Source organism: Eublepharis macularius, chromosome 5, assembly GCF_028583425.1.
Source record: "Eublepharis macularius isolate TG4126 chromosome 5, MPM_Emac_v1.0, whole genome shotgun sequence".
Classification (NCBI taxonomy): domain Eukaryota; kingdom Metazoa; phylum Chordata; class Lepidosauria; order Squamata; family Eublepharidae; genus Eublepharis; species Eublepharis macularius.
The window spans coordinates 8860301-8886534 of record NC_072794.1 but is presented as its reverse complement, the minus strand read 5'-3'; the positions used below and the strand labels follow the sequence as shown (position 1 = coordinate 8886534).

The window sequence follows — 26234 nt, the reverse complement described above, 5'->3', positions numbered from 1 at the left end:
GGTTAAACTGTGATACTTTTGGGGTGGGGGGTTCCTCATGGGTACTGAACCTTCAGTGCTAAAATGGAAATAGATGGAAAGGTTGTTCGGCTGAACTAGAGAATCTAGAGATCAAATCCAAGCACTTTTACTCCCCGGGAGACTGTGGCTACTCACCAGAAGAGGGGGATATTGCTTTGCAATATACTCAGTTGCTGAAGGTGGTACAGTGGCTTTCCTGACAATCCAGAGAGAGTTCTGTTGTGACCCGCCTCAGTCCAGGCTGCTTCCGCACGGCTGTGCCCGTCTAATCCCCAACCCTCATCACAGGAGAGGGATTTGGGCAAAATTAACTCTGGATGATCTTAGGGAAGGGGACAGAACAAATGTGCTAAAGGTGTGCAGAAGAAGGAGGAATATGAGGTTTTCTATTACAAGTTTGGCTAAAATGGAATTTGGGGTTTAAAGGTGGAGTACTGTAAACGAATTAGGTCACATTTTGGCAGATAGCACTTTGTGTTTATGCCAGCCAAGGAACGTACTCTTGTAAGGGGAGACATAAGCACTGTGGCCTGTTTGTGTAAAGATCACAGAGCCCCTGGTGCAGTGTGTCTGAGTAAAATACAAATGAAATGAAAGTCTCCCAGGGTAAAGTCTCAAACATGAATGCCCAAAGTACGATCAGTTTTCCATGGCAATCCTGTTTGTTGAAGTGGAAAGCCAGATTTTGTGGTGTCAAAAACAGATATTTTGCTTGCAAGGCTGTCTCCTTTTTAAGTATTACTCCCACTCATCTGTAGCCACACTTATTTAAAGAAGCAAGTATGAAGTGATAACATACCTCTGAGTATATAAAGAGTACTTCTTCCCCAGCACATATACTGTAGTTTATCACCACACAGAATCCACGGGTTTAGTAGCAGCACAGCCACTTTGTGTGCTGAAATTCCCAAGTTTAATTCCTGGCCTCTCTAGTTAAAGGGACTCGGGTAGTAGGTTTTGGAGAAAGCATTTCTCTGTCTCAGATTCTGGAGAGCTGCTGCCATATTGATTAAGGTGTTCTGTACTAAGCAGCTTCAATAAGTCATAAAAAAACCCAGGACTTTCAGACAAGTACAGACTTGGTCTTTAGCACCTCTCTATTGTATTCGGTATTCTTTATTGTATTCTTGTATTGTACTCTAACTGACCTTATGGAAAGACTACAGAACTCATGATGCAGTGTGATTGTTAGTGAAATCCTGAGTCCACATGTAGGCCGATAGGAAGTGTCTGGGCCATGCTTTGTTGAACTCTTGGGAGCTAGAGTTGCTGAAATAGATTTCTAGGGATTGTGAGTGAACTTTCTGTACCATGCCTGCTCAGAGGAATCAGCTTTCCTTGGGGTGGGATCTAGAATCCTCGGAAGAGTGCTGCATAGGAGCTAGAGCATCTGACCAGGATCTGGGAGGCTGAGGTTTGAATTCCCAGTCCCAAACTGTCATGAAACTCATCTTGGGCCACTGCCTTTCTGTAGTCCTTACAGTGAGGATAAAATGAGGGAACCATGTGTGAGCTTGGAAGAAGGGTAGGATAAAACCATACCAAACTAATTTTGAGCATGTGACAGGTTTGAGTGTTTAAAGGCATCTTGGGCCCTATTGGCTAAAACTAAATTGTAACCTGGGACTAACTTTTCTCACTCATTTAGATAACTATCCTCCATATAAATGGCAGCTTTAGGATGACGCTTAAGAGAGTTACCAGGGAGCAACAGGTAACTGGCCCAAGAGCCGTACAAAACTGAAAATACAGCCCTGCATTTGACAGCCTTACCTTCCAGGCAGAGGTGGCCTCCGTTTCTCATCAGGAAGCGAGATCTGCCAAATCTTACTTCCCCTCCTCTTCAGTCCCTGCTGTCTCGCCTCCATTTGCTGTTCTGAGCAGCTTCTTTTGCAGGTGAGCCAGGGATGCTTTGCAATGCCCAAGCAGGATTTGGGTTGCTCTCCCGCTACATCATTAATGCAAGAGCTTTTGGTTCTGCAGAACGAGCAGGAAAGGAAGGGGGTGGGGGGGGGGGAAGGGAGGCATCAATAATTAAAAGCCATTTGAGAGCCTGTAAGCGAAGCCCAAAAAGAATAGATGGAAGGCAGCCACCATTCTGGGCTTTTCAGGGCCCGCAGCCCGCCACGCACATCCCCAGTTAGCAAAATTTAGCTCATAAAGGAAAAAAAGGTTTTCTAACAGAGTTGCTGTTCTTTTTTCCTCCCCAATGGTAGCTGTTGGGAGCAAAAGATCGCAAGGGTGCCGGGACCACGAGCCCTTTCTTTGAACAATATCACCCCTGTGGCGGAGCTGGTGCTGCCAACACTTTCGCTGAATGGGAGTCTGACCCGGAGCGATTAGCAACCGGCAAGGAGGTTTAGCTGCATGTTGGGAAAAGCTCTGGCCCTAATTCTTCCAGATCCTGCTGCCATCCATGGCGTAGCTAACAGCAGCTGGCTGGGAAATTGGCAACCCCGAATGGGGCCTGGAGGCATCTGGCAAAGGTTGGGTGGGCACTGGAGAGAGAACTGGCAGACCCCTTTCCCTGTATGCCTCCTCGCAGGGATGAGGGGGGAATTTTTTTTAGGCAATTTTATTTTAGTACCTTTGCACTTTAAAAAGTGCTTGAAGGGGTTGACAAATAACGGATGGAATTGTAATATTCAACATGCATTTTGAAACAGGCAGAAATTATTTAACAAAACTTAAAATGGGCAGAACTCACGATTTTTCAAAGGCTGCTGCCTGTTCCACCAGACCACTGTGGAGGAGAGCAAAGGAGCGACCCTGAAAGAAGCAGAGGATCCAAACGGGCCCCTGGTGGTCACCAGGTAGCAGGCCTTGCCAGTCCCAGCCCAATTTTGGAGTAAAAACAGAGTCAAGTAAAACAGCCAAAAAGAGAGGCTAAAACGAAGTGCCTCCTCATCTTCTCGGGGGTCTTGTGCTGTGGTGGGAGGGGGACAGGTTGCCAACCTCCCCTGGCTCCGCCCCCAAATCTCCAGGAATTTTCCACCCCGGGGCTGGCAATGCTAAGGTTGGGACCTTCAGGATCGAAGTCTCTGACCCAGGGAGCTTTACATCTTCAGAAATAAAAAGTCAGCACATGGCAGGCCAGCACAACTTGACGGGGGGAGGCTAAAATTAATTCCAGGGAGAGGAAGTTCCAAAAGTTAGGAAGGGACAGCGGACAGTGTTTGCTTTTACAGTCTGGGCTAATTAAATACCGGTTGGTTGAGAACTGCTGGTTTCAGAGCTGATGACAAAGATGCATTGATGGAGATCAACAGGAGAGGGTGACTTTGAGAACTGCTGCGCCAGTTTCCACACTCGAAGAGGCAGCTCTGAATCTGTGTTTGAATTGCTGTGGTCTTGGGTTGCTCCAAAGAGCATCTTCGTTTGGTCACAGGGCACTGGGGAGCCTAGGCTAACGGTAGAATCAAATCTTTGGCTGGAAGGTCTTCATGGATCTCCTTGTCTGAATGTCCCTTTCTGCCTTGCAAGGGGAAGAGCACAAAATACCATTTTAGCTTCCCCAACAACCCTGTGAGGTAGGTTAAGCTGAGTGTGTGTGACAGTCCCAGGATCCCCCAGCAAGCTTCCATGGCAGAGTGGGGATTCGAACCTGGGTCCCCAGATCCTGGCCTAAACACTTGTTGAAACTGTCAAACAAAAAATTTCAAAAGTGTATTGAGTTTTTTTTTCTTCCCTGTTTTATATTATCCTGATTGGGAGGCTGAAATTCTAGATAGGCCAATAAAATTCTTGTTAGTTGGGACCAGCTTGTAAATTGCTTTTAAATAGGGAAAAGATTACCAATTTCACATAATTTAAATTCTTTCCACAACATCTGGCCCCTGGGGGGAGGTTGCTGGGGTCTGCGATAGATCTGACAGCCCCCAATTGTGCTTTCACTTCTGACATTCTCTCAGGAAGAAAATGGCTAGTGTTTGGCTTTGGTAGTGATTCCAAGACTACCTCTGAGCATGAACAGAGCATGGCACTGACCACCACCCTGAAAAGGCAAGGCCTGCAGGGAAGCTGGGCTCCAGCACTTCTTACTGTGGAAGGGAATGCTGGGAAACCCACTCCACAAGCCCCTCCAATGCTACCTACAATGAGAGTTGCCACAAATTCGGCAAAGTAAATAACGTGATTAATAAAAGATTAGGATGAAATGTGAGGCATTAAATATTTAGACCCTGCAGCTGCCTGAGAGGGAGGGGCCAGGTACAGCTGGCTCCTACAATATTTAAAGGGGTTGGGAGGGTATAAAGTCCTCCCTTTTCCCCCCTGACAAAAGACAAAAATCACTGGTGAGCAATAGACAGCTTCATCTTTTTGTAGAAGGAAATATTGGAGGCACATTTAGCCCCCCCCATTTTCTTTTAACCACACCCATTTTGCACATCCCATCCCTTTGGGGTTATATCTCTTAACAAAACATACATAACCCTTGAGCATGCACAAAGTGCTCACTGCTAACCTGAGTGATGGAAGCCTCATATTGAGCAGGAGAGAAATGTGGCTTCTAAGACCAATCAGGCTCCTCCCCCAAATTGAATGGCCTCATGCAAGCCATTAACTCTCAGCCCTGCCCCCTGCGATGTGGCCTACCTTACAGGGTGGCTGTAACAGTTTCAACAGGATAATACCCATATAGCAGCAACGGCATTTGATTTATATACCGCCCTTCAGGACAACAACGCCCACTCAGAGCAGTTTAGAAAGTATGTTATTATTATCCCTACAACAACAATCATCTTGTGAGGTGGTTGGGGCTGAGAGAGCTCTGAGAATCTGTGACTGACCCAAGGTCAGTCTGTGGGTCTGTCCCAAGGTGTGGGTCAGTCCCAAGGTGACTGACCCACTCCTTCAAGCGGAGGAGTGGGGAATCAAACCCAGCTCTCCAGATTAGAGTCCTGCTGCTCTTAATCGCTACACCATGAGGCATCTTCAATGCTGAAGGTAGTATATAAATGCTACCTATTATTCATCTTTGTGGGATTAAAATGAATGGAGAAGGCTTCTTTCCATTACCAGTGGCAGGCCTTTGATGCAAACCTCAGCTCCAGACCCTCTTCGGGAAATCTCCCTCCTCTCTTAATGATACCCTGAGAGCATCAGATAATTTTTCCACCCCAACCCCAACTTTAAAGTGTACTGTGGATTTCGTGAACCACTGCTAAACCTTCCACCAGTATAGGCTGCCTGACTTTCTCCCTTGGGTGTCCTCTGCCTGTTTTGTGGAACACACATGGAACTGAATCAGCCCATTGGTCCATCAAGGTCCACGTTGTCTACTCAGAGTGGCAGTGGCACATCACCTGCTATCATCCTTAACCAAAAATGCCAGGAATTGAACTTGGGACTAGAGATAGGCATGAACCGGAAAAATGGCGGTTTGTTAGAGTTCGTGGTTTGTCATGTTTCACGAACCATGCACCACAAATTGCCTGGTTCACGAACCAGAAAGCCCATCCCTTCGTTGCCTAGGAAACTGATTGATTGGTGCCAGGCTGTCTGCAGTGATGAACCAAAAAATGAATCAAACAAACTGACCTAAAAATAGTCATGGTTCGCAAACCAAAAAACGGCCTGGTTTGTGACAAACTTTGGCTCGTATTTTGGTTCCTGCCCACCTCTACTTGTGACCTTCTGCAAGCCAAACTGATCCACGGCCCCCTTACCAGCCCCCTTGTTCTGGGGCTCAAACCCTCCAAGAGAAATCCACAGTCCAGGAGCCCTGACCTTTTTGTTCAGCCACCTCCACCTCACCTTTAAGACAGGCAGATTGGGAAGCAGTCCAATTTTTCCCTCTTTTTTCAGATTGAAGCCTACCTGCACACTTCACTTTTATTCCCACTGCTCTACATTTTGGACCGTCTAAGGTTGCAGATCCAAATTCCTAGTCTCTATAGAGCAGGAATGAAACACCAGATCAGTGGGGCATGTTAGTATCCCTGCTACATTCTGGGATCCTTGCTTTTAAGTTCTTCATTGCTGCATCTTGCTACCTAGCTGCCATCTCTCTTATCTGTTTTTTAATTTTCTTTAAACTGTTAACAACTTCTAAATTCAGGGCTTTTTTTCAGCTGGAACGCAGTGGAACAGAGTTCCCAAACCTCTTGAAAATGGTCACATGGCTGGTGGCCCCGCCCCCTGATCTCCAGACAGGGGGGAGTTGAGATTGTCCTCCGCGCCAAACTCCCCTCTGTCTGGAGATCAGGGGGCGGGGCCACCAGCCATGTGACCATTTTCTCTGAGGGCAACCCACTGAGTTCCACCACCTCTTTTCCCAGAAAAAAAGCCAACCCTAAAATGATGTCCAAAATAGCTTACAATCCCTTTTGGCGTTGGTTCTTTCCTGAAGGTCCATTTCTTAATCCTGTCTTGGCTTAGGTATGAATAGATTTACAGGGCTTTTTTTCTGGGGATCCGTGCTGGTACACTATACTGGCACCTCTTCCTGCAGTATTCAGGACCTCTTTCCGCTGGCAGGCTTGGGCCACCAAGGTGGCAAACATAATTACCAGCACCTCTTTTTTTTCCCCAGGGAAAAAAATACACTGTATGTTTGTCACCACAATGAAAAAGACATCCAGGGTGCCCCTTTCTCCGTGGTGGTACCTACTCTGTGGAACTTCCACTTGGTGGTTTGGGCATCTGTGGTGGCAATTTTTAGTCAGCCAAATCTTGGCTGTTTTCCTTGGCTTTTAGTGGTCTTTAATCGTTGATGTGGCTTTGCATCTTTTCTTTCTCTTTCAAACAACGAGTTTAAAGTGTCTTGTGAACTGCTTTGAAAGCCTGGAATATAAACATTTAAAAGGAATATTTGCCACCAATGTTGGCAAGCGTAGCAGAAGCAAAAGAGGAGGAAAGAGGACAGTTCTCTGCCCCAAAGAGCTCCCAGTACACACTTAGATTCGAAGAGCAGCCTCCCATTTTTATCCAACCCTTTCTCCAAGGTGCTATACGTAATCCCCTCCTCTATTTTATTCTCTACAACAATCATTTGAGGTAGGGGGAAATGAGAAGATGGCATTTCTATGACTAAGCCAGGACTGGAACCCGGAGCCTATTCCAACACTTTTAACTACAATATTATATTGCCTCAGGAAAGGACAGGAGAAACACAAAAGTAGTTTCAGGTGGGTAGCCATGTTGTTCTGCAGTCAAAGAGTAAGATCTTTGAGGTGCTATGAGACCCGGATCTTAGTCGAGAGACACAAAGAAAAGCAATTCATCAGGTCACATCCTGTTTTTCAATGAGTGTCCCTTCACTGTGCATTTTTGAAAACAGGATAAAGAAAATAAAATAAACCATGAAGAGAATTCTGGCATAGAGGTGAGGGAAGCATTGTCTATTTTTTATTCCATCTCTTTCCCAGAAGTCACCAAACAATTTTAATTTCAGTAGGGTAGCTGTGTTGGTCTGCAGTCCAAAGGCAAGACCTGGGTTCAATAGCACTTTAAAGACCTATTAAATTTCTAGCGCATGAGCTTTCGAGAGTCAGAGCTCCCTTTGTCAGATCCAAGGAGTGGAGAAAGGAAGGAGTCTTTATCATCCAGGCAGAGGGTGGGAGGGGTATTGTAGATTAGAGAGTTAGGAAGCTAGCTATAATACATGTTGCAATTGGCTTGACAGAGCAGGGGTGCGAAGTGCAGAAAATTAGCATCTGTAATGTGAGAAAAATATTATGCTGCAATTCACTTGTTGCAATTTTTAATGCCTGAGCAATGATTTGAACCCAGGTCTGTATCCTGGTTTGGCTGGCCCCCTACTAACAAAACCGTTGTACTTCTGAGATGAAATTCAGGTATGCTGAGGGAGGGAGGGAGGGAGGACGTTTTTACTTTTTACTGTACATTTCTCACTGAGAATTACCATTTTGTTTTGATACTGACAACTCAGTGTCTTGAGTTCTGGGGGAAAATACAATCTCCTCCCCATCTCATAAAATAATTTTATAATTTGGCAAATCCTGGGAAAATCAGACTCTGGTCTCCCCACCCCACCCCTCCCCCAACCAGGTTCATGTGGCGTCAAGATTACTCGGAGGTGCTCGGAGGAGCCGCTCTTTATTTTCTGGTTCCATCGAGCCTTTTTTCCACTGGGGAAAAAGCCGGGCCCGGGTTCTGGGAGAGCTCCGGCTTGTGCTGGAAATCCTTGCAGCGCCTAATGCCAGCGGGAGGGGACGTGCCTCCCGCTCCCTCCCTAATGCTTGATTGATGGCCAGCAGGAAAACCTTGCCTGGGTTAGATCAATGGGTTGTAATTATAGCAACCAACCAGTCAGAGGAAGGGAATGTTCGGGCCCCACGTTACTTTGATTGACAGAAGAGGAGGGAGGGAGGAGAGACCCAGCCGGCCTCGCCAAGGATTGTGGGAAATGTAGTTTGTACCTGCAGCTCGCTGCTTCCTCGCTAGGATGGCATTCCCACCCCCGCCACCCTCTTCAAAAACAGCCCGACTGGGTCAAGTTGTTTAGCTCAGCAACCTGTTTCCGACAGCGGCCAGTCAGATGCCCCTGGGAAGCCCACAATTCAGTCATGAAGGGCACCCCCCCCACAGTATTTGGTAATCACAGAGAGGCTGTCCGTGTACATGGAGGTTCCATATTGGTAATAGTTCCACAAATTTGTTTTAAAAAGCCGCCTAAGCTAGCATCCGTCATGGCAACTGGTGGCAGGGAGTTCCATAGATTAGTTGCAAGTTGTTACTAGGCTAGGGTTGCCAGCTTCAAGTTGGGAAATTCCTGGAGATCTGGGGGGTGAAACCTGGAGAAAGTGGGGTTTGGGGAGGGAAAGGACCTTGGCATGGCATTATTACATAGAGACCACCCCCCAAAGTAGCCATTTTTCTTCAGGTGAACTGATCTCTGTGGCCTGGAGACCAGTTGTAATTCCAGGAGATCTCCAGCCACTACCTGGAGGCTGGCAACCCTATACTAGGCTGAAATACATCCTTCACGTCCGTCCCAAACTCACTGCTGCTTTCACATGTGCTGAATAATGCACTCGCTATCCGTGTTCAGTGCACTTTGCAACTGGGTTTTACGGTGTGGAACGGCAAAATCCACTTGCAAACGGGCGCTGAAGTGCCCGTTTCCTGGCTGGGATGCAAGTGAGCTCGTTACTCTGAGACGCCGCATCCTGGTGTGCGGGAATTCCTGCCAGTCGCTGTTAAACAGGCGGGAGGGCGAGCTTGTAAGATCCGCGGGGCAGGGCCTGGTACTTTCACTTCTGTTGCTTTGAAAATTAATGACGCATCCCGATGAGGACCCGATAGGTGATTATAGTAACATTGCCAAGAATAGGAAGCGATCCAGCAGATCCAGATTCCACGTTCTGGGATTGCACGCTGAATTGGGTGTGTGGGGGGATATTTCTATATCACATATCGGAATGACACCCCCACCCCCCGCCGCCTAATGCTGGGTCGTTTCTGGTTCCTGCTGGGTCAGGAAATGCATCCTGGAACTTGGGAGAGTTGCTGGGAGGGGGGGCTCCCTGAGCCCCCTTGTTTGCTTTCGTAATCGTGAAGTGCAGCGCCTACTCGAATGCAAGCCTCGGCTTTTCCCCACTGCATTCAGAAAGGACGCGAGTCGGCCAACGCGGGTCGTCTGGCGTCCGCCGGAGAAGCAGCACTATCGGAGTCCAGCCCCCCCGCCCCCGGGAAAAGCTTATTGCGAGCAAGCCCACATTCAACGGGCCTCAGGGCAAAGTGGGATCTTTGTCCCCTCCAGGCTTCTTGATTTCTCTGATTCTTCAGAAGAGCAAGATTTGGGTCCAGGAGCACCTTCGAAACCAACTAGATCTCCAGGGCGTGAGAGCACTCGAGGCAGAGCTCCCTTGGTCTGACAACGCTCAGAAGCAGAGACCTGCCTGGAAAATCTCATTGGTCTTTAAGGTGCTACCCTCCTGAACCTGCTTTTTGCCCAGGAATAGCCATGCCTTGCATTTCTATCCCGCCCTTCTTCCCTGGAGTTCTTCCCCTATTTTATCTCACAACAACCCTGTGAGTCTGCTTCTGTAGGGAGGGGGAGTGGGTGGGAGTAGCCGTTCAAGTTCTCTGAATGAAAGAGGATTTGAACTCAGAGGCCCCTGATGCTAGTCTAGCGCTATGAAGACTATGCGGGGGGAGAGGGGGTGTCTTAGTTTTCCCATACTTTGGAACAAAACTGCCAGTTTCTCTAACCAAGCCCATTTGCCGCTCCAGAAGGAAAGGCAGAGACGGAGAAAAGGAATGGAACTAGCAAGAGCGAAGGGACTACAATTCCCAGCATGCCCACGGCCAGAATCCCGGCCCAGCTTCTCCGCTCCATTGATTCTCCGGCCCCTCTCCCTCTTGATTAGCCTCGCCAGGCTTTGACGGCATAGACCCATGTGGGAGCTGGCGCAGTTGATTGGCTAGCTGGCCCCACTTCCCCCAGCCAATCGGAGAGTAGCAAAAGATTGCGCAGGGGAGAAGCAACTTAAGGTGGAACAGAAATTGCTGCTCTACTTGCTGCGCCGGCAGGATTTTTGCGGGGTGTCTGTGCGTGCAATTCATACATATTGTTTGATTATTGTCACATTAATACATCAGGATATTTGTATAGGTAGGAGGCAAAGAATCATTGCATTAATTTAGTAAGAGCTGATACAGCAGTTGCCAGGGAGGAAGGAGCCCCATACTTCGTCCCAATTAATATTTAGCATTTGTATAGTGCTCAAAGCGCATCTCACGCAACAGCCCTGCAAGGTAGGCCAGTGTTATGCTTTCCCCCTCTCCATGGTGCAGAGGGGAAAGAGAGTTGCTAGGCTAAGGATCCCTAGAGTGTGGAGAAGGGACATACAGAATTGCAGCAGAGCAAAGCTAAGTAAGACACAGTATTTGAAACGTTGGCACAAGCCCCTAGTCATTATCACCTATTAAAATTATCCCTAATGTGTGGCTACACTGAATGCACACTCTTTCCCCTGCTTACCTTTCCCTCAATTTATCTAGGATGGTTTTATCCCAGTGATGTTCCTGCCATCTTCTTCCCCTCCCTCTGTTGCCTTTCACAAACTGAATTTTAGTTTATAATCTCTGAAGGGCAGGGCCTTGTTACCAAAGTCATGGTGCTGTGAAAAAAGATGGCGGTGGTTTCCCAGTGGTGGCCATAGCGTGGCTGCAACTGTGCAACCTGGAAGAAGGCCAGTGTGGTGGGGTGGTTAGAGCTCATCGGGCAAGGACTGGGTATTTAGCAAAGAGCCCCTAGTTCAAATTACCTCTTGGCCACAATGCTCCCTAGGTAACCCTGGGCCTGTGTGGCTCTGCTTGACCTCTTTTACAGGGTGGTTGTGAAGAGAAAAATGTGAGCAGAGAAAACCACGTAAGCCACCCTGAGCTCCTTGGAGGAAGGTCCAAATAAAAAATAATATATAATGTAAAAATACAGTAGAAGCTCCAATCACAGCCACAAACTCAGTAGTTTGCTAGGCCATACTATGAGCGACGATTGGATTCGTGGGCAGGTGTGGGAGGACTCTCTCTCTCTCTCTCTCTCTCTCTCTCTCTCTCTCTCTCTCTCTCTCTCTCTCTCTCTCTCTCTCCTGCATCATTGCCCTAGTCAGAGATCCCCCCCCCAATTGCGTTGTCCTTTAAAGAAAAGACCCCTTGTCTCTTTTCCCTGCTGGGACAGAGCAACCAATGGGGGAATACTTCCAAACAGAGAAACAATTCTAGGTGGGGCAGCTCCCCTCCCCCCCTTTCCCTGGTCCATGTTACACCCTTGGCTAATTTTTAGATCCCAGATAGCAAGCCTGGGGTTCTGGTTTCGTGGTCTGATCCTAAGGTGAGCCATATTGCCTCTGTACTCCCCAGCCCCACCATTTGTTATTATTCTTTATTTATTAAAGTATTCCTACTCTGCCTTTCCATTGAGGCTTGGTGAATAATAATTGGCCTCCCCTGCAGGGCTGTTGCATAGATTACCACAACAATGTACATGGACTCCTTTGAATCCTCTAGGGTTAGTCCTTGTTAGTTCTAATAAGTGTATTCATTTCCCTAATGACTGAGGGGAGAGGCAAAGGACACAGGGTCGGTCCAAAATCTGTATCTAAACCAGAATCGAAACCTCGATCTGCAGCCTCCTGCTCTAGGCTATGCTGCCTCTCGGCAATAGGTGGGACTTTTTCCCTTCCTTATTTTACCATTTTGGAAACTGTCTTTTTTAAAAAACGAAAACAAAAAGTGGTTATGGTTTTGAGGGATTCCTTTGGATATTGATTGGCTGTTTTATTGCAGTGGTAGTCGTGGGTTGAGCAGGATCCACCTTAAGGACTCCAGTTTTGATAGATTTCCCCTCCGTTTGCCAATAGGCAGTTCTCATTCCAACCAGGGACTGCTGTTGAAATCCGTCCAGATTTTCGGCTGACCTTCTGTTCTTGCTCCCCCTCCCCTTTCCTTTAAAGAGATTGTATATATCTATTTTTTTCCTTCCCCTGCTGTGTGTTCAATGGGGGGAGACGACCCCCCATACAGCCTGGGAAGGATTTTCCCCCACCACCTTTTTGCCCTGCAATTATGTTAGCGAATATTTTGCAAAAACAAAAACCCAAACCAAAATTAACTAGATTTTTTTTCTTTCTGTTAAAACAAATCCTACATCGTTTGAGACTCTTTGAGTTTCTTGTTTTAAAATTAATATCTTGACGGATAAGCTGACAAAAGGAAAGGGTGTTCCCCCATCATTTGGGGGGTAGATCCCCCAGGATGTATTCACAAGGACGGCATGCTGTAAGTATGGGGGGGGGATTAACCAGATATTTGCTTTGCTTTGACTCAGAATAGAGAAATTATTCAGTGTGTATGTGTGTGTGTGGGGGGGTGTTAATTGAAGGAAAGGAATAGCTTGGTTAATAATGTTGGTATGGACAGGGTTTAAACTGTTCCAGAATGATGAAATGTCATAGGTAGAAATATTCTTTGCTTTGGTTTAATTGGGGGTTCGACTGCCCGCCTGTGTCTCCTGCCCCGAGAATGCTGCAGATTCTTTCATGTGAACTGAGTTGCCGGTGGGCATCCAAACTCACAGCAATGGGGGGTCCCCGACTTGTCTGATGGCCCCTGAAATGTGGAAATGGCTTCGGTTTGGGTTAGCAGACCCCATAGGGGGTTGGCAGTTGGTGTTGCAATCTCTACTGGGTGGGAATTCAGCTGTAACTGAATTTAAGCGGTTTCATAGAGGTTGGTTCTGTGCCATTCAAACAAGCTCTGCGTTTGGGAGATGGATGGCAGGAGCTGTCCATTTAATGCAAATCCATTTGCTCTAAAAACATTCCCCAGCCCTTGAAGCAGCCCCCCGACCCAGCATTATAATAGTAGACATTCTTCATTGTTCCACCCCAAAAGCTTTCGTTTCAGGTGAAGGATTACTCATTGTCGGGAAAGGGCTCTGCACAAACACTGGCCTGCATAGGTGCCCTGAGCAGTATGCACAGATGCAACAGGAATCCTTTTCGTTTGGTTCAGGACAGGTATTTTTTACTGTGTAGCCCACATCCAATGGGATTTACCAGTTACCTGATTCAAATGTATTTGGAGAAGAGCCAGGGCAGTTTAGCTGTCCCTTTCAGCCAACAGCAAGGTTGCAAGGCGGGGCCACGAATCAGACAGAGAGGCAACAGGCAGCCTCCTCTGCTATTACACTGAGGGGGGGGGGACGCTGCCAGAGCCCTTGATTATTTAATTATTTCACGCCCTGAGCAATTTAGGAATTACTATGTATGAAATTGGGTTGAGTTAAGTTTGATTAAAATTTACCCTCTCCCCCTCTCCCACGGCTCCTTGACAAACTGTGGGTTTTAAATGTAACTTTTAAACTCCTTGGCTGATAGTGGCTTTTTTTCAGGGGGATCCCTATGAAACGCTATACGATGCCACGTGTGGGTGCTTCTATAACTCATCATAATCATTAGTGGGTTGGCCATGCAGAACCGCCACTAGCTGCAGATGAGTTCCTCTGGGTTTGGGGGGGAAAGCCCCATCTTTGGTGGTTCATCCTCAAGAACACTTAACCCAGATTCATTAAGCCTTATTAATCTTTTTAACAACCCTACAAAAGAGAGAAGCCAAAGGGTGTCTCCTCCCACACCCTGATCATTTGCATTCAGATTTATTCTGATCCTTCTTTGGGTTGCTAGAAGAAGGCAGGGTCCAGGGCTCTGCAGCTTTTGCCCTAACCCCAGCAGCAGTAAGGAGAAAGGCTCTCTGCACATGCTCAAGAGCATCCTTTTCTCTCTGCCGTTCTGTTAGCACAGTTTTATCCCACTCGGGGCAGCATACCTGGTTCTCCCCCCATCTTACCCTCACAACCACCATCCTGTGAGGTAGCTTCGCCTCGGGCCCCCCAGCACAGTGAGGAAGGTTCCCATCGCCAGCCACTGCCTGCCCCCCCACAAGCAGCCTCATGGAATTGTCGGATGAGGCACAAAACGCCTTCCGAGGCTGATCTCTTTGTGTCAAGAAGGTCCCAAATCACAGGTGCATCAAAGGCACAGGAAGGCTGGAGGTCAGTTCTGCAGAGCATGTGGCATCAATCAACGCCCTCGCCCAAGCAACCCTCTTTCAAACTGTTTCTCTGGATTTTTGTTTTTTCCGAGCAGCAGCCAGCTACAACTGCTTTAAGTGGCAAATGTGAATTTGGTTTCAGGCTTTGTTCATGTCTATCCCACCCTGACTTTCAAATGCGCTTATGTGTGAAATGGCTGTGTCCTTTACAGGGCACGTGTGTTTGGGGCCTGGGAGAATGGCAGTGGAGGCATCAGGGGGCTGGAGTGATGCCAGATCAGAAAATCTGGAGGACACAGGGAAGGGCTTATCTATGCTGGGCGGTAGAGGGAGGATTTCTAGAATGCTATTAATTACGCCTTAGACTTCAGAAAGCACTTTTTAGTGTTCAAAACATTATCTTGTTATCCCAACAAGCAGTTCTGCAAGATAGGCCAGTATGATGAGTGCTAGAGGGCTACAGGAGAGTGTGCGGCCTAAAACTGCTTAGGGAGTTCAGATCCGAAGGTGGAGGGAGGAGGCTTCGGATCATACCTCATTCTCTTATCTGCTGCACCACCCCAGCTTTATTTGAAGATTCGCCACACCCCCTGCAAGTAGTTTACTCCACCATATTCCCCCCTCCCCTTTCTCTAGACTTCGCTTCAGTCTGGGCAGCCCTTCAAATTCTCAGTGCTAGAAATCTGTGACCGGATTAAAGAAGAATTCCATTTCCTCCAGGCTCAGTATCACAGGTAAGGGGTGGGGGCATGTGAAGAGACCCAGGAGTGGCCCATCCGATGCCAGGTCAGGCTAAGACTTTCTAACCTTCGTGGCCATAAGGAAAGGGTGGAAAGGGAACTGAGCACTGCCTCCTGAAATCTTGGGAAATGGAGAGCAGTAAAGTGGCTTATGTTGTCTTGTAATGAATGACAGTCATGGTAGTTAAAATGGAACCTCCCTGTTCAGAGGCAGCATACCTCTAAATACCAGCTGCTTCCTCCTCTTTCTCTATTCTTTCTCTTAAAAATAAAGGCATGGGAGAGAAAAGGCTGATACGATCCCACCTGGGTGGGGCGGGGGGGGGTCATGCCCCGCTGATGGAAGATGAGTGTGAGCAGGATTTGGGTCAGACCTGGGAAGGGACTCATGACTCTCTCGCTCTGTTGGCAGCCTGAAGCTGGAATGTGAAAAGTTGGCCAGCGAGAAGACAGAAATGCAGCGGCATTATGTGATGGTAAGCGAGCCCCCTTGTTTTCCACCAGAGCAGCACCCACTGAAACCCCCCGATTGGCAGGGCGTGATCCAATTCTACTGTATTCCTCTCCTGGGCAAAGCGGGGAGCCTTCAGGGCTCTAGTCTGGGTGCAAGAAATGCTCATCTTCTGAAGTGCCTGGGCAGTGTGTGAGTACCTGTGTAATACACCTGTTGTACTGGATCAAGCCCTGGTCATCGATCACGTTCGTAATCCCATAATAAGCCACATTGAGGTGAGAGGCTCTTCTTCCTGAGAATCTCCATCTTTTAAAAAAGGAATGCAAGTTCCTGTTCCTCATTATGTATTTGTTAGATTTATATCCCACTTTTTAACCGTAAGGGCCTTCATGACTGGGAAAGAGAGGCTTGAAAGTATGTCGTGGTACCAGCTGCTGAAATCTCAGAAGCCTAAAGAGGAGGTTAAATATGACTTCTGTCATCCTCCGATGCCAGGAAGAAAAAAAAGATGGGCGAGAACAAGAATAAATGATGAAAATAAGGAAGGTTATGCAAACAGGCTCAGTTATGCATAATTCAGAGCAAGTCACAGAATATTCATTTTATATATGTAATGTTGAAATTGTCTAGATCCTTGCTGAGATTGTAGAGAATCTGACCTAAATTTGGAAAAAATCATGGTTAATTTCAAAACCAGCAAGGCGATACGGCTTCCTTTCTTTGCTGCTGTTGGACATGGGTTCAGGACCAGCCCCCCATATTTCAGGGGGTTGGGTAGGAGGCCTTCCCGTTCCCAGTGTGCCCCCCTAGTGCATACACACCTACACAGGCACTAAGAACAAGCCTGATCCGGGGTAGCGGTCAGTACTCAAAGGGGAGGGTCTCCTTTTTATGCTTGCCCTCCTTCTGTCTTTCTTCAATTCCAATTTGATCCAGCTTCCTGAACTTGTATAATTCCAGGGTGAAGAGCCAAAGCCAATGAAATGATATTATTGGCTTCAAGGTGTTTTTTTTTAAGACTGCATGATTTAAAAAAATTATCCCCTTGATTTTTGTAGGAAACATGGAGTGAGGGTTTGCATCTGTTTAAATTCCATAAATTCCAGCTTTTGTATTGGAATTATGAAACTGTGTATTTTATTTTTTATTGTGTATCATTGTTTTAATGTATTGTGCTACTATATAATGTTGTCACCCGCTCTGAGCCCATTCACGGTGAGGGTGGGCAAGAAAGCTAATCAATTAATTAAATTAATAGGTGAGGGTGGAGTGGGGTTAAGAATCAACGTGTGGAATCAGCTATTAACTCTCATGGCTTTTCAGAACCAACTCTAGGTGGGTCAGTCGATGGCCCTTAGCCCTGACAGCTAGACTAAGTGGAACCTCCAGAAATGGCAGCAGTCGACCTCTGAATACCAGATTTGGGGAATGTGCCGTGCCCTGTTTGTGGGCTTCCCAGAGACATCTGAGGGTGACAGCTGGAAGGAGAATGTTGCACTAGATCAACCTTGGCTGATCCAGCAAGGCAATTGCTATGTTTTAATGAACTGTTGCATGAAGCAGTCTGGCTCATTTGAGACTTTCTGTGTCTTTGCTTTCTTCCACCTTTTCTTCTTCCTTCTTCCTGGCTTCTGTCCTTTCATTTCAGTATTATGAAATGTCCTATGGCTTGAATATTGAGATGCATAAGCAGGTATGTGACTCTTCAGTGTAAGGGAATGGAACAGGTGGGGTGTTTGGAAGTCAAGCGTTATAGGAGGGAAGTGATTGGGACCTCCGCCTGGGGACAGGCATACCTCTCAGTTTTCATTGTACTAAAGGGAGGTGTGGTTCATGTAGCACTATGAAACCACATGGCTCTTTAGAGTGCCATAACACAGGCGGACAAGGAGCTGGCAATCAAAGCACTAAACTGTGTTGTGTTTAGGACTCAGAGCTGGATTCTCTGATGTTTAATGTTAAAAAGCAGCCAGGGATAAAGGCATGATTTTGATGGGGGGGAATAAGTAATACCATTATCCAACCCCTTCACTGATACAGGAGCCCTGTTCACACAAGCTACCACGAATACAATCCAGGTACAAATTTTTCTTCATGCGGTTTTTCATTTTATCTTCACAACAACCCTGTGAAGTTGGTTATGCAGCAAAGGCATGCCTGACCCAGTTTCACAGCCAAATGAAGATTTGAACGGAGGTCTCCCAGATATTACTCCAACACTCACTGACGTGCTGGGAGGAGAGATCTGAACCTAGGTCTCTAATACAGCTTGACAACTTAGACCTCGTTTCATCTGCAGTGAAGGTGAGATCCAAGGCCCGCTTTAAACAGGAGACAGTGAAACAAGAAGCAAACAGCCTCCTTGGGTGAGGTCCTTTGTGCAGGTCTCTTTAAAAGGGTGTTAGTGGAGATCGCAGCCAGCTCAGGTTAAAATCAGGCCTCAGGAGCAGACGTAGGTTTGTTTGCAGAGGAGACTGGAATGGGGGAGGCCTGTTGGCATAAGGGGCAGCAAGGGTGGACAAGCAGCATCAGTTTAGAGAGACAGGAGGGCATCAAGGACGAGAGAACCTGTAAAGGGGGGAAGGTTCCAGCCAGGACCGGACATGGAGATAAGAAGAACCAGAACGGCTATGAAGGAGTTTGTTTTCAACAGGGTGGCAGGCACGACAGCTGGCCTCCTGGCGGGGATGCTGGGTCTGGGACAGGGTGGGCAATGAACAACCCTCCTCTTTTTTCCTGAAAAGAACCATGGGATGGTGTGTCTGAGCATGCGCTGAGTGCCATTCTCAAGGAGCCTTTGGGAGGACTCTCTGTGCATGTGCAGAGAGCAGGTGGCCATTTTGGGGGTGGGGGGGAAATGCTCATAAGGGCATGATGCCTCTGTGCATGTGCAGAGCACTGTTCTCAAGAAGAAAAGAGGAGCATGCAAAGAATGCCCTTCCCCTTAGACAGGCAACAAAGTTGAACAGCAAGGCACACCCGGCCAGGATGCCTTCGAGATGTGTGCTTCCACAGGCTACCAGCTCCAACTTCCTGGTGTTTAACGGTCTGAAATGGAAGCTCTGTTCTAGATATGGTGGCCAGTCCACATTACAGGTCTGGCATGCAGCACATGCTCAGAGGCCCTCTTGTCTAAACCATGGAGCCCTGGCCTTTGGAAAGCAGGTTCAGAATTTGACTCCAAGTGAACCCTTACGGATAGGCAAGCAGGCCTTAGGGAGGGGGCACCATTTGGATGTTTTTTCTGATCCAGCTGGCCTTGGCACGCAGAGCTCAGCAGAGAGGTTTTTTTTTAAAAAAAAAACTGAAGGCGCTGAAATCCATCAGGCCTCTTATTCTGTTTTCATCTCTCCCCACCCTAGAGGCCAGGAGTGCATTTCTCACCCCCCAAACCTCGCTATTGTTCCAGCTGCAATTTGCTCTCCGTCTCCAGCTTTATCAATCCAGTCATCGCAGGGCTGGCTGCCAGGGAAATTAGGTTGGAACGCTGCCCGATGAAGTGGCAAGCAGACTGGCACCCTCCTCCATCTGGCTCCTCTTTGCCAAGCATTGCCCCCCCCACACCATTTGTTTAGGGAGACTTCTGGCCAGAGCTCCTGTTTCGCTCTTGGCTTCTCTGCCAATTTGTGAAAGCCCAGACTACGGAAGCAACCTCCTCTTCACCCGCACTGAAAGGAAAGATGAGCCCCCCAGAGAGGAGATCTGAGCACTCAGCTGCAGCCGCCTCCAAAGGACACTTGGCAGGCACACAGTGGGTCTGGGTGGTGCAGAACTCGGCTCTCCTAGAAACCTGCCCTTCATTTAATTGAGCAGGAGCCTAGTCCGCATGGAGCTGAAGTTTTGAAAACAGCCAGCAACACCAGCTTCTAAAAGACACCAGGAATGTGAGCCTGGGGTGCAGAATTCAGCTTGTAGAGAAGCTTGTTGTTTGTTGAAAATGAAGAGCTGTCTAGTCGTTGTGGGTGCAAAGATTCCAATTAAAAAGTCATTCTAAATGTTGCTCTGAGAAATTCCAGATTCTTCTCTTCTACCAAAGCTGGGTTCTGTAGTCTATATACATTGATTCAAACTGAGCAAATGCACACAATTTTCCTTTATTGCCCTAATGTTTTTTGAAATTTTGCATCATGCAAATTTGCATTATAAAATGAGGAAGGGTGAAGAAGATCACCCCAAATTCCTTAGAGGAAGGGTGAGAAAAAATATATGCTAGACAGAATTTATTCTGGTGGATGTGTAGGGCCTAAAAACCTTGCCCTAGCACCACTAGAAATCTCTTTAAAATCCTCTTCCCTAACTTCTGAAGTCTCAGCAGGTATTGAAGATCAAGAATACCTTTATATCCATTAGATAAAATCTTGTTTTAAATGGAAGCTGGGATTCTCAAAAAGCTGAGCCCAATTTCCAGGTTCTGCATTTGCAAACATAGCCACTGTTGCAAGCACTCTCCGATGAACCGGACCTAGAGAGCTGACCCTAGTTCGGCAATCATAACTTCTTACTTGACTGCAATAAATTTCAGGGGCATTCAGAGTTGGGAAATGCGATTTTGAAGCAAGAAAGATGTGAATTCTGAGGTTATCTAGGATGGCTGGGACCTCCCTTGTGGAATTCAAACTCAGAAGTTCCGTGTCCAAACTGAGATTGGCTGACAGTCTGCCCTCTTCCTTCGCCTATGATTTTGACTGTTACCTCTTTTCCCTTCTAGGCTGAGATCGTAAAGAGGTTAAGTGCCATCTGTGCCCAAATTATCCCTTTTCTGACACAAGAGGTAAGGAAATTTCAAAAGGACAAGACCTTTTCAATCGGGGATAGTGAGGCCCTATGGCCAGCTGCTGCTCTGAATGAGTGGCTCTCTTGAGCACGACCTGGAATCCTTTGCGATGCGCAGAAGTTCTGTGGTCGGGCAGCATTTTTAAAGCTGCTACTTCTTGGGGAGGGAGGATCTCTCTAACCGCACACGAAAACATAAACCTGATCCCATATCCCAGTATTTTGACCATTAGATGCAAAAGCGTTGTGATGGTTGGTGCTCGCATACACGCATGTATAATTGTGTTAGAATGTTGCTTTTACTAATGTGTATCACTTTGCCCCAGGACTTTTTTTCTGGGGAAAGAGGTGGTGGAACTCAGTGGGTTGCCCTCGGAGAAAATGGTCACATGGCTGGTGGCCCCGCCCCCTGATCTCCAGACAGAGGGGAGTTTAGATTGCCCTCCGCACCACTTGGCGCGGAGGGCCATCTCAACTCCCCTCTGTCTGGAGATCAGGGGGCGGGGCCACCAGCCATGTGACCATTTTCAAGAGGTTCTGGAACTCCGTTCCACCACGTTTCAGCTGAAAAAAAGCCCTGACTTTGCCCCAGGGAAGTGGCAAACGGCATGAACTTTGATCCTGATACTGTTTCATTTCCACACGCACCCCGGATGATATTACTGGCCTACCTCATATGGCTGTTGTAAGGGTTATAATGTATAAAGCATTTTGAACATTGAAAGTACATTTTGAGCACTGAAAGTTACTATACCCTCATGGTATAGTTAGCTAGTGCTCATTGGTTATTAAGCCTCTGGCACTCATAGAATCATAGGGTTGGAAGGGATCCATAGGGTCATCAAGTCCAACCCCCTGCACAATGCAGGAAATTCACAGTTCCCCCCACGCACACCCAGTGACCCCTGCTCCATACCCTGAAGAAGGCAAAACACCATATGTTCCCTGGAGGGTGCTCTTTTTTCAGCCAATAAACATCTGCTGGCGATCCCAAGGATATTTGCCTAGCCTTGACCAGGGCCAGGGCTTTCTCGACCCTGGCGTCAGCTTGGTGGAACTCTCTGTCTGTGGAAACCAGGACCTAGCGGGGCCTATTATCCTTCCATGGGGCCTGCAAGATGGAGATGCTCTGCCAGGCTTATGGTGGTTGAGGAGGGTGAATTATCTAGCTGGGCTCCCGCGTGTGTGTGTGTGTGGCAGGGGGGAGGATTGAGCTCCCTTCTGGATCCTGCTATCTGTTTAAACAGCATGCCACCTCACCCCACAGGGTTTGGATGTCTGGGGTTGTGTGATATTGAGCACTGCTTTTTGAAACTGTTTTATTGTATTTGTAAATTGTTAAACTTTTACCGTATATTCTGGTTGTTTTTATCTTAGATGTTGTTATCTGCTCTGAGCCCACTTGTAGGGAGAGCATGCTACAAATTTAATAAAATAAATAAATGCCTGGCCGGATCTGCCCCCCCCCCTTAATCAGTGGAAGCCATCTCCTTGCAAGCCACCCCTAAAGGGCCCTTTTCTGTCTCTGTAGCATCAACAGCAGGTGCTGCAGGCCATGGATCGAGCCAAGCAGGTGACAATGGGGGAGCTGAACAGCATTATTGGGGTAAGTAACCTGTGGGGGGGGAGAAAGAGTTAATCTCCAACATGCCCATCCCATGTGTGACCTTTTTAGTGATGCCTTCTCATTGGTTGGCAGCAAGCAGAGCTGCAACAGATACTCATGCAGAGATGCATTAGGTAGCTTCCCCTGAAGGCTTCTTTGCATTGGGAGTTACTGAATTATCTAGATGCACAGCAAAAGTGCCTGCCCGCCAAGGGTGATTGGGAAAAGGCGAGGAGCAGTAAATCAAGCAGATATGCAACAGTCAGCTGCCAGTAGGTGGAAACTTTGGGCTCCCAGAAGCCCTTGATTTACAGTGTGAAAATGACTTCCCTATCTATGTGGAATTTGTTTTAACCATACCCTTTTGAATTATCTTAGAAAAGGGTGTAGCTGACTTACAGGTCACTTCTTGCAAAGCCCAAGCGTACTGTTTTTAGCTTTCGATTTTCATTAAACATAGCAAGCAAAACAAGTGCCTCTTTTATATTATACCATAAATGTTTCTTAAAACCAATAAGGTTTGCTAATTTTTAACAAACTTGTCAGGTAATGGAATCCTTGCAGGGTGCTTTTGCTTTAATCTATGATCTTAACTCTTGCAAAGTTCCATTGCAGTCCTCTGTAGGTGAGTTCATTCCCACACTTGGCAACTTTGGTGGACCAATGGGTTGCAAGGATGCCTAACAAACAAGGACTCTTTGGAGGCACTGAGGTCTTGCAAGAATCTCTGCTTAGCACAGCTGAGCTCTTGCAAAGCTTGCCTTGCAAATAAGATAATCACCGCTATCAGTTAATACCTTCTGGTTAAGCCAGCAAGAAAGATGGAAAGAAACTGGCCAAGAAGGAATATTTAGCTACCTGGAGGAAGGGTCTGAGATGGTTGTATAAGCAGGTCTGAAATGGGAAGGGTGAAGGGAAAGTGGGATGGGGCTTCCCTGACTGAATTCTCCCAGGAACTTCTGTTTTCTCTCCAGCAGCAGCAGCTCCAGCACCTCTCTCATCACACCCCTCCCATTCCGCTGACCCCTCACCCCTCAGGCTCCCAGTCTTCCAGCTTGGCTGGTGTGAGCACCACCTCCAGCTTGCTGGCACTATCCAGTGTGCTGGCAGCTCAGACCCAGCCAGCATCGAAGGATGAAAGAGGGCCTCAGGACCCCGAGAACAACAGAGGTAAGAGCAGGAGGTAGGGTTGCCAGCTCCAGGTACGGAAATACCTGGAGATTTTGGGGGTGGAACCTGGGGAGGGCAGGGCTTGGTTTGGCTGGAGATCCACAGGTTATAATCCCATAGAGTCCGCTGTCTAAAGCAGCCATTTTCTCCAGGGGAATTCATCTCTGTCACCTGGAGATCAGTTGTAATTCCAGGAGATCGCCAGCCACCACCTGGAGGTTGACAACCCTAGGAAGAGCTGAGGCAAGGGCCGAAGAGGCTCAGTATGTTGGTCTGTGGGCATGATACTTGCTTGGGTGGACACAGGGTCCTGGATTCAAATCCCAGGCATGTGGAAGGACTCAGATTTAGTCCACTACATTTTAAAAAGTGTTCATTTAGATACAGCATGTTGGCTTTTAGATAGTATAGGAAAGATGAGATTAAAATTCAGAAGTGCAAGAAATCAAGCATTTAAAAAAAATAAAATGGCAGAGTGATGCAAACAGGGCTTTTTTTCAGCTGGAATGCGGTGGAACAGAGTTCTGGAACCTCTTTAAAATGGTCACATGGCTGGTGGCCCCACAGCGCGGAGGGCAATCTAAACTCCCCTCTGACTGGAGATCAAGGGACGGGGCCACCAGCCATGTGACCATTTTGCTGGGGGCAATTTAAACTTGTAAAAACTCCCCCCTTGTTCCACTGACCCAAAGTGACGTCATTGGCCCTGGGAGCATTGTGTGCACTTTGCACGCGCACATGTGGTACCAGGGGCACCACCTCCCACCAAGAGTTGCCCCCTGTGCTGGCAACCCACTGAGTTCCACCACCTCTTTTCCCAGGAAAAAAGCCCTGGATGCAAATATTAAAAAGTAGTATAGATTAAAATCCATAATGACTCAGAGCCACTCACCAGACTTACTTGGATTCTTTATGGATTTAAATCTCTTGCTACTTCCTGGTTATTCCAAGGCTGAGGAAATGGCATTAGCTCAGACTTTAAGAGCTACCAAGCTGTATTCAGCAACAGACAGAGTTGTGCAGTTTTAATTTCAAGACAGGAGATTAAGTGTATGGCAATTGTCTGAATGACAGGGAAATATTGCAAAAAAAAAGGGAGTTACCAAAGAAGCTTGGAAACTGACATAGAGTTTGCATGAAAAGGAAAAATATACCAGGGTTTCGGGCATCTGAGATCTACGTAGGTTTTAAAAAGTTAAGTAAAACTATGTAGGTCTCAGCCCCAAGGACCTTGCAATCTTTGCAATGCAGAAACACAGCTGGAGGAGAGAGGAGGTTCCCCACTGCATCTCTAACATGAGTTTTTTTTTTATTTATTTATATTTCAATTTATATACCGCCCATCCCCAGGGGCTCTGGGCGGTGAACAGTTAAAATCGATAAAAACAAGAACTAAAATCAATATAAAAACAATAAAACAAATTAACAAAGTGCAGTGGTGGGGAGAACCCTCCCCCACCCCAAAGGTGGGAGGCCGACATGGCACCGCCCCCTTCAATCACCGAATGCCTGGCGGAACAGCTCTGTCTTACAGGCCCGGTGGAATGATAATATGTCCCACTGGGCCCGGGTTTCCATTGACAGAGCATTCCACCAGGCTGGGGCCAGGGCTGAAAAGGCCCTGGCCCTGGTTGAAGCGATGCGGGCTTCCTTAGGGCCGGGGACCACAAGTAAATATTTATTCGCTGATCGAAGCGATCTCCGGGGAACATACAGGGAGGGAAGATATGCCGGTCCCAACCCGCTCAGGGCTTTAAAGGTAAGAACCAACACTTTGAACCTGATTCGGAATTCAACCGGAAGCCAGTGCATCTGGCGCAGGACAGGTGTGATGTGTGACTGGTAAGGTATACCAGTCAGGACCCGCGCCGCCGCATTCTGGACCAGTTGTAGTTTCCGGATCAGGCCCAGGGGTAGCCCAGCGTAGAGTGAGTTACAGTAATCTAGCCTGGAGGTGACCGTTGCATGGATCACTGTAGCCAGGTCCTGGGGCGTCAGGTAGGGGGCAAGTTGCCTGATCTGACGAAGATGGAAAAATGCAGACTTGGCAACCACCGTGACCTGGGCCTCCATCGATAGGGAGGCATCCAGGAGCACACCCAGACTCTTTACCACTGGCAAAGTTGCCAGTGGTGTCCCATCCAGGGCAGGGAGCTGGATCCCAACATCTGGCAGCCCCCGTCCCAGCTGCAGGACCTCCGTCTTCACTGGGTTCAATTTCAGCCTGCTCTGTTTCAACCATGCCGTCACGGCCTCCAAAGCTCTGGCCAGATTGTCTGGGGCCGTGTCTGGCCGGCCGTCCATCAACAGAAAAAGTTGGGTGTCATCCGCGTACTGATGACAACCCAGCCCTACTGTCCTAGGCTTGCTGCCTTCCAGTCGGAAAGTCCACTCAGCCCAGGGACTCATACAGGTAGTTAGAAGCTCTCAAGTAGCAGGGCTGGTACAGACCATTCTCTGCCTGAGATTCTGGAGAAAGCCTGCCAGTTGTCGTAGACAAGACTCAGCTTGGTGGGCCAAGGGTCTTCATTTAAGAGCTGCTTAATTAAAATGGAATAGATATTTAGGGAGGCAAGATCAAGATAATCCAAACTATGGTATTCCCCATTGCCATGTATGGATGTGAAAGTTGGACAGTGAAGAAAGCTGACAGGAAGAAAATCGATTCATTTGAAATGTGGTGCTGGAGGAGAGTTTTGCAGATACCATGGAGAGCCAAAAAGATGGGTACTAGATCAAATCAAGCCTGAATTCTCCCTAGAAGCTAAAATGACAAAACTGAGGCTATTGTACTTTGGTCACATCATGAGAAGACAAGATTCTTTGGAAGAGTCAGTAATGCTAGGAAAAGAGGAAGACCTAAAACGAGATGGCTTGACTCAATAAAGGAAGCCATGCCCTCTAGTTTGCAGGATCTGAGCAAGTCTGTTAATGATAAGATGTTTTG

General features: G+C 47.5%; 1 protein-coding gene across 3 annotated transcripts in view; it reads left to right on the top strand.

The window, feature by feature from the left end:
• Window positions 1-12328: 12328 nt before the first annotated feature.
• The window catches only part of LOC129331224 (transducin-like enhancer protein 2), a 51031-nt gene continuing 37125 nt past the window's right edge, over window positions 12329-26234 (top strand). For 2 of the 3 annotated variants that reach the window (XR_008597108.1, XM_054981642.1), the window contains exons 1-7: window positions 12329-12771; window positions 15181-15278; window positions 15697-15760; window positions 17387-17431; window positions 20447-20509; window positions 22043-22117; window positions 23092-23287. Coding sequence is in view for 2 of the 3 variants with exons in the window: in XM_054981642.1 (XP_054837617.1) it covers window positions 12748-12771; window positions 15181-15278; window positions 15697-15760; window positions 17387-17431; window positions 20447-20509; window positions 22043-22117; window positions 23092-23287 (565 nt within the window). In the remaining variant the exon portion in view is untranslated. The remainder of the gene's footprint in view (window positions 12772-15180; window positions 15279-15696; window positions 15761-17386; window positions 17432-20446; window positions 20510-22042; window positions 22118-23091; window positions 23288-26234) is intronic. The other variant, XM_054981643.1, reaches the window with a different exon arrangement.